General features: G+C 35.4%; 1 protein-coding gene across 1 annotated transcript; it reads right to left on the bottom strand.

Annotated features, from left to right (window-relative positions):
- Positions 1-3,049: 3,049 nt before the first annotated feature.
- LOC140180761 (uncharacterized) lies at positions 3,050-4,114 on the bottom strand. The gene has a single exon (XM_072222054.1). It carries the CDS (start codon positions 4,112-4,114, stop codon positions 3,050-3,052), a length of 1,065 nt encoding a protein of 354 aa, XP_072078155.1.
- Positions 4,115-8,364: the final 4,250 nt, after the last annotated feature.

Below are 8,364 nucleotides of genomic sequence, written 5' to 3'. Positions count from 1 at the left end.
TATCTACCAGTTGATCTTCTGATCGAATCTTAGGTAACTCCAGAATCTTCGCATCTAGTTTCTCCTTAATGAAAAATCTATCTACTTCCACATGTTTCGTACGATCATGTTGGACTGGATTATGAGCAATATCACATGCAGCCTTGTTGTCACAATATAATTGAATTGGTTGCTTGGGGGGAAAACCCAAATCCATCAAGAGGAGTCTTAACCATAGTGTTTCGCATAGTCCAAGTGTCATTCCTCTAAATTCAGCCTCTGCACTTGAACGTGCTACAACATTCTGCTTCTTGCTTCTCCAGGAAACAAGATTACCTCCTACAAAGGTGAAATGACCAGAAGTTGAACGTCGATCATCTATTGTCCCAGCCCAATCAGCATCTGTATATGCATCCACATTTTGACAATCTGCATTTTTAGTGAACAAGATTCCTTTTCCTGGAGAAGATTTCAGATATCTCAGAATACGTACCACTGCATTCATATGTTGTTCTCCAGGACTATGCATAAACTAGCTCACAACACTCAATGCATATGCAAGATCTGGCCTTGTGTGTGCCAAGTACATTAACCTTCCAACCAATCTCTGGTATCACCCTTTATTAACTGGCACTTGATTTGATTCAACTGATAACTTCAATCCTTCTTCCATTGGTGTATCAGCTGGCTGACAGGCTGACATGCCAGTTTCTTGTAACAAGTCTAAAGTATATTTTCTTTGAGATAGAAAAATACATTTGATGGATCTAGACACTTCGATGCCAAGGAAGAATTTTAAAGGGTCGAGGTCTTTCATTTCAAATTCTTTAAACAAGTAACTTTGTAATGCCTTTCTTTCTTCAGGATCATTTCCCGTTACCACCATGTCATCTACGTAAACAATAAGTGCAGTTATCTTACCATGTTGTTTCTTCAAGAACAAAGTATTATCTGTATTGCTTTGATTGTAGCCGAAAGCCTTCATGGATTTGGTGAATCTTCCAAACCATGTCCTTGGAGATTGCTTAAGCCCATACAATGACTTTTTTAATCTGCACACCTTTTGAGTGTGTTTTTCTGGTATCATGCATCCTGGTGGAAGGTCCATGTAGACTTCTTCAGACAACTCTCCATGTAGAAAGGTATTCTTCACATCAAACTGTTGTAATGGCCAGTTCAAATTCAAAGCTAAAGACAACAAGACTCGAATTGTGTTGATTTTGGCTACAGGTGCAAATGTTTCTGTATAATCAATTCTATAGACCTGAGTGTGCCCTTTAGCCACTAGTCTCGCTTTAAAGCATTCGACTGTACCATCTGCTTTGTACTTCACTGTATAAACCCATCTGCATCCGACTGTTTTCTTCCCGGGAGGACAATCAACAAGCTTGATGACAAGTCATCTTATCCTAGTTTTTTAAGCAATTTTTCACTGTTTTTAATAGGTTTTATACACTTTCTTGAGTTACAAGTAAGTCATTTGGGTGAAAATTTATGTGTATTTAGATTCAATCAACCAAGAGTAATTTGATGCATTTTCATGAGATTTTGTGCCATAATTGCTTATATGTCAACAATGATAATAAGTCTCATGATTTTAGCAAAGCTTTGATGCATTTGTTGATTGATGACAGGTGACCAAAAGGCTTGGAGGAAAGTTGAAGAAAAGGGATGGCAGAAGACAGCAAAACCACCCTGGGAAGAGTTCAAAATTATACCCTGGAGGAGCCCAAGTTTGCGCCCAAGTTTGCCGCAAACTTGGAAGCAAACGTTGGTGAAATATATGCACCCAGGGGAAGCCAAGTTTGCATCCAAGTTTGCCTCAAACTTGGAGGCAAATGTTGGCATATAACTTGCACCCAGGGGAAGCCAAGTTTGCGTCCAAGTTTGCCTCAAACTTGGAGGCAAACGTTGGCACTAAATGTGATCCTGGAAGGGCAACGTTTGAGTTCAAGTTTGACCCCAAACTTGAACTCAAACGTGAATGACAGATGAAAAACCTTTCTGCATAATTTCAAAGCCAACGTTTGAGTTGAAGTTTTCCTCAAACTTCAACTCAAACTTAAAGGCTCAGAGTCCAAATTGCAAAAGGGTTTTTCTCACAAGCTCAGGAGCAACCAATCAAGGCTATCTTCAATCCAAGTCCATCAAGGCCAAGGCCCACATTCAAGGCTCCAAGACCATTAGAAGAAAGTGTATAAATAGGAGTTAATTTGATTTAGAAAGGACGTCAATTTTTACTTTTGAATTTGCACCTCTTGGAGGATTTTTACTTACTGTAACTTAGATCTGGGAGGAGAATTCAATTCTCTTCCTCTTTGGTTTTCTCGTTTTCTTTACTGCAATTCTTGTTTGAGTCTTGGGTGTTGAGAATTGAGGAAATTCTGTCTCAATCTCACCTTGAGATCTCTTTTTGTTTCTTTCATTGTACCATTGGAGAATTGAGATTTGAATTCAAGTTTTCTTACTGTTTTGATCTTTAATTTGTTGCAATTGATTTCTGAATTGGATCAAGGAAGGTAGTGAGATCTAGACTTGGTTTTCTAGTCTCTTGACCCCTGAGATCTGAAATTTCCTTTTAATCCTTCTGTTGAATGCTTCTTCAAGAGAATTTACATTTTCTGTTTGAGATCTACTGCAATTAATTTCATCTTTTACGTTCCTGCTTGTTGCAATTTACTTTTCCCTGTTTAATTTCTGCAATCCCAATTCCCTTTATAATTCAAGCAATTTACATTTCTTGCACTTTAAGCTTCAGCCATTTACATTTCTTGCAATTTAAGTTTCTGCAATTTACATTACTTGCACTTTAAGATTCAGCTCTTTTAATTCTTCTGCACTTTAAATTCTTGTCGATTATCCCTCTCCCTTTAAATTTCATGCAATTTGGCTTCTGTTGGATACAAATCACTCAAATCAACTCTCGTTCGCTTGACTAAATCAACCACTAAACTAAAATTGCTCAATCCTTCAATCTCTGTGGGATCGACCTCACTCACGTGAGTTATTATTACTTGATGCGACCCAGTACACTTGCCGGTGAGTTTTGTGTTGGATCGTTTTCCACACATCAAAGCTCCATAGTCTCATTTTTTTTCAAAGATTTCATCTCCTCATTCATAGCTGCCTTCCATCTCGGGCCGGCTAAGGCTTCCTGCACACTGTTAGGAATAGATACAGTAGATAATTGATTTACAAATGATCGATTTGATTCAGACAAGCGGTGGTTAGACACATAATGACTCATAGAATATTTGACCTTACTAGAAATCTCAGGTTCATATGTGGGTTTAGGGATACCTGTGGTGTGATGTGGTGGTAGTTGTTTTCTAGATGGTTCAGCCATATCAGGAGCATCCTCAGCTGACGAATGGTTGTTTGGTGTATTAGTTTCTTGTGGTTCGAGGGATTCGGATGCCGATGATGGACTTGATACTTCCCTTTCTACGTGCTCACCATTACCCAAGTTCAACTCATCCATATCTTGGGCATTAAGTTCAGCAACCTCATCTCTAGTAGAGAGTTCTACTTCTTTTGGTATTTGAAGATCTAAAGTCAGAACTTCTTCTTGGTACTCCCCCTGAAGTTCAGGCTGAAGGGAAAAATACATTGTGTCTTCATGAAAGACGACATCCAATGTAATAAACATTCTTTGTATTGGAGAGTGATAACATCGATACTCTTTCTGATAAGTAGCATATCCCACAAAAATACATCGCAATGCACAAGGACTCAATTTGTTGCGCTGGTGTTTATGAAGATGTACAAATGCTACACAACCAAAGACATGAGGAGGTAAGTTTGTTGTGGTAGGAGCTTCAGTAAGAGCTTGGTATGGTGTCTTGAAATCAATGGTACTGGAGGGAATTCGATTAATTAAATATGCTGCAGATGTAAGTGCTTCACCCCAATAACACAATGGCATATGAGCCTCTATCAATAATGCACGAACAACTTCCAATAAGTGACAGTTTTTTCTCTCAGCCACCACATTTTGTTGGGGTGTTTCAGGACAAGTAGTTTGATGAATGATTCCTTGTGCTTCCAAATATTGTTGAAAACTAGAACTCAAATATTCACCTCCATTGTCACTTCGTAGAACCTTAACCTTTGCATTGTATTGAGTACAAATCATTTTGTGAAATTTTTGGAACAACATATTTACCTCACTTTTGGATTTCATCAAACACACCCAAGTCATCCTTGTACAATCATCAATAAAAGTGACATACCAGCGTGCTCCACCCAAGGTATAACCATAAAAGGAATTAAACTTTTATTCAAACTCAAAGGAAATGAAGCACGATGGCTTTTTGCATATTCACAAGTATCACAACGGAAACTAGAAATATCAAATTTTACAAATAAGCTAGGAAATAATTTTTTAAGATAACCAAATGAGGCATGTCCCAAACGTTGATGCCATAACCAGATATCAGATTTTCTTTTTGTTGCTTCATCGTTGTCCATTGTCAATGCTTGACACAGTTGATTCAAACTCTTTGACTCCATGTCTAAGTAATATAGATTCCCTCTCTTAACACCACAACCAATCGTCTACCTTGTTTGGATGTCCTTAAACACACAAAATTCAGGCCAAAAAATTACAACACAAAATAAAGCAGAGGTGATTTAAGATACTGACAAAAGGTTATAATCCAAGGATGGAACAACTAAAACAGAATCCAAATTCAAAGTATCAGTAAGAGACAAGGATCCTTCTCCTATAACAGGAGTTGAGGTACCATTAGCAGTAGAGACAAATTTTTGTGAGAAAGGTTTAAGGGATGGAACCTGTCTAGAATCAAAGGTCATGTGATCCGAAGCACCAGAGTCAATTATCCATGTACTATTAGAAACAGGTGCGCAAATATTTAAAATTTTACCTCTATTACTTGCTGTTGCTACCAAAGCCGGGCCTTTTTCCTCAATATCTTGTTCTGCCTTTAATTTTACAACTGCAGAAGTGGAGTTCTTGTGTGAATTCTTCTTTCGTGGATCACGATTATGATCCCACCAGTCCGGATATCCCACAAGTTCAAAATAGCGACTTTTGGTATGGCCAGATTGATCACAATGGGCGCATCTATAAGTGGATTTGTTAGCACTAGCAGTAGATTTATAATGATTGGAACCTATTCGATCTTGCTGGTTGGGATTGGATTTGTGTTGAGTGGATCGGTTCCGGCTAACAAGGGCTGAAGCTTCAGGCTTCTCAGATTCTCCTTTCATTGTTGCAAGCCGCACAGACTCACAACGAACCAGTGAGTAGCATTCTTCTAACTTAGGGATTGGATCTTTTCTCAAAATATCACCACGAATCTGATCGAACTCACAATCCAAACCAACAAGAAAGATATGCACCCTTTGTCTCTCAATGGATTTGCGATACAGTTCTACATCTTTCTCACATTCTATACTCACTTTATTGTGATGATCCAACTCACCAAAAAATTTCGATTAATTCACCATAATAGATAGAAAGTGTTCTGCCATCTTGTTTGGCAGAGAAAGCCCTCTGATTCAAGGTGAAAACTTGCAGTTCATCAGCCCATCATAGAAAGCTTTTGATAAAGCCTTCCAAATTTCACGAGTAGTAGGAAGACGGATATATCGCTTCATGATTTCGGGAGACATGGACATCAATAGCCATCTCTTGACTCTTTGGTTGTCTGTGTACCACTTGTCGTAACTTGCATCTTTCAGTCGGTGGTGCTGTTATACCACGAATAAAGGAGAGTTTCTCCTTCTCAGTAATATGCATCTCCATCATCTGGCACCAAACATCATAGTTCGTTTCATTGAGGACAATTCCAGCATTGAAAGATAAATTTTCAGATTGAATAATGATTGGAGCAGTCTTAGTGCCAGAGGGTTCAGAGGGGTCAGACTCTGACTTGCCCATTGTACTAAACGTAACCTGGGCTCTGATACCAAGTTTAATTTGTGAGAAGAAAACCAATTGTATTCTCTTTTGCTATTTCAACGTATATGTACACATATATAGAAAAAATGTTTACTATTCTAGACCCTATCGGTTAGCTACTGACCCTATAATTTAGTATCCTAATTTATAGCTTCCATATTTACAAAAAGAGATCCCTAAAAATAAGTTACAGAATTCCTATAATTAAGCATAAGAAATCTCAACACAATCATCTTAAGAAGCCAAGCTTTTTCCTTGAGGCTTTCTGTCTTAAGTCCTATGTGGATCTTCTAACTGCTGACAAATTACCAGATTCGAAATGTTTGGTGAGTGTCATATATACTTATAGGGTAGATTATGCATTTAAAAAAGTTTGAGTTTATTCCACAGAAGCTAATACCATTATTAACAAGTGTAGATTTGATCGGAGAGGTTGTTGGTAAGGAAGATCCCATAGACTTGATCACTAGCAAAGGGTTTAGGATTTTTTTGGCGTTTCTCCTTGCCACTTAAACGAAGGAAGATGAACCTTTTTATGAGCCAACAATTATAAGTGAAGTAGGTGGGTTCAGCCAATTCAAAATTAATATATAATACTATCTCCATAAATTCACATTTAATGGATCCAGTGTTACTCTTTTTTTGCTAGCTAAAAAGTTAAACTTTTTTATAGGGAAACGTTTTTTACCTTCTATACAAAATTTATATCCATCTTAAACAACTAAGCAAGCATTAATATTTTAATATCCATATCCATTAATTATATTCTTCCAACAACATTTTAGGAACAAAGATTTTAAAATGAATATTTATTTTAAGCATATTATTATTCAAACAAGATTCTTACGAAACAAATCGCATACGAAATTAATAAATAAATAGTCATTAAAATGTAACTAAATCTTTAGTAATAATAAACATGTATATAAGTAAAAATAATTAATCATTAATAAATTTTTATGTTTAATTAGATTATTATGTGTAATATCACGTCACACATTTTTTTACACAGATAAATCATAAAATTTATTTAATATTATTATATTCCAAAAAAATTATTAAGTTTTGCACTATAATTTAATATTAATTTTATTAAACATAGCTGTATATATGTAGAAAAAAATAAAATATACTATATAGCACCATCCGCGCATCGCACAGAGATACACTACTAGTTCTACTAATATATAAACAAATGAAATAGCAAGTTTGGTGTATGTCTAATTCTTTTTCAATTAAATACCATAAAATATGTTTTTTAATATATACCTGAACTTAAGATAATGTATTACAAAAAAAAAAAAAACCTTGTCATCTTAATTAATGTTATATACTTATTTTTATTATCATTTTACAAATAATAAACTAATGAACTTAATTTTGATGTACTGTATTTTACACGTACATTCAATCACATAACATTACATTTATCAAAAAAACAATTATGATTATAAAATTGTGTAAAATATTTTACACGGTGAATGCATCAAAATTAAACTCATAAATTAATATGAAAAATAACAGATTAATAAGCATGTTTAGAAGATTAAAGTGCCTATTAAACGACTAACAATAATAACAAGGCTGAAGATTTGTTGAAGATTTGAAAGATTAAATTAAATATCACTTAGAAGAAATATATTATTTTTGTTTGCATTTTGCTCTCTTCATACCTAACACCTTTGCTAATTGCTACGAGCCCTCGTTTCCTACTCTTACGCACTTTTTCTTGAGCAATTTATACATAATACCCCAGCATTTAAGAATATACTCTTCTTTAAACCTTACAATTTACAAAGAAATAGAAACAATGCATAATATATTTAGTGATTCATACACTAAAATTTAATCAAAACACTATAGAAGAGAGGAGTCATAGCCACACATAAACCAACCCAAAACTTTAAAGGGTTATACTACGTGTACACCAAAATCAGTCACCAAAGTCAGCCACTAATATAAAATACATGCTAGAATACAAATACACAATGAAAATAAATTAAATCACACATGTATTTATACACAAATATATTGGTGGCTGATTTTAGTGACTGATTTTGGTGTACAAATAGCATTTCTCAACTTTAAATTATGTGTATTCTTACGAATGATCTATGTTAAAATCTATTACAGCACCATGTTTTCGCCCTCGGCCGTCATGCTTAATGGAGAAACAACCACATCCGAACAACAACGATTCGGCATGGGAAGCGATATTCTTGGTACCTTCTTTTTCTTTGTCTTCTTTCTTCTCCTTATGTAACTTGCGCATCACGTAAGCTTGGGTGAGATCAAACCCTGCCATAGACATGTCTGTGTCTAGCTAGGAAAACAAAACAAGGTAAATCAAAGCAAGAGATTATTTAAGTTTTTGTTGAGAACGAATTATGAAGATAAGATGGTGGAAATATATATTTATATATAAGAAGTAGTAGCTTAGTAGGTTTGCGTGTGTTGCA

The sequence above is a fragment of the Arachis hypogaea genome, chromosome 17 (assembly GCF_003086295.3).
Source record: "Arachis hypogaea cultivar Tifrunner chromosome 17, arahy.Tifrunner.gnm2.J5K5, whole genome shotgun sequence".
In the NCBI taxonomy this organism is placed as follows: Eukaryota; Viridiplantae; Streptophyta; class Magnoliopsida; order Fabales; family Fabaceae; genus Arachis; species Arachis hypogaea.
The sequence above is the reverse complement of the archived record's forward strand: the minus strand, read 5'-3'. Positions and strand labels throughout refer to the sequence as shown.

What these genes read in the sequence shown, in the direction of transcription:
- LOC140180761 (XM_072222054.1), bottom strand. Translation starts at nt 4,114, where the DNA reads ATGATTTGTACTCAATACAATGCAAAGGTTAAGGTTCTACGAAGTGAC.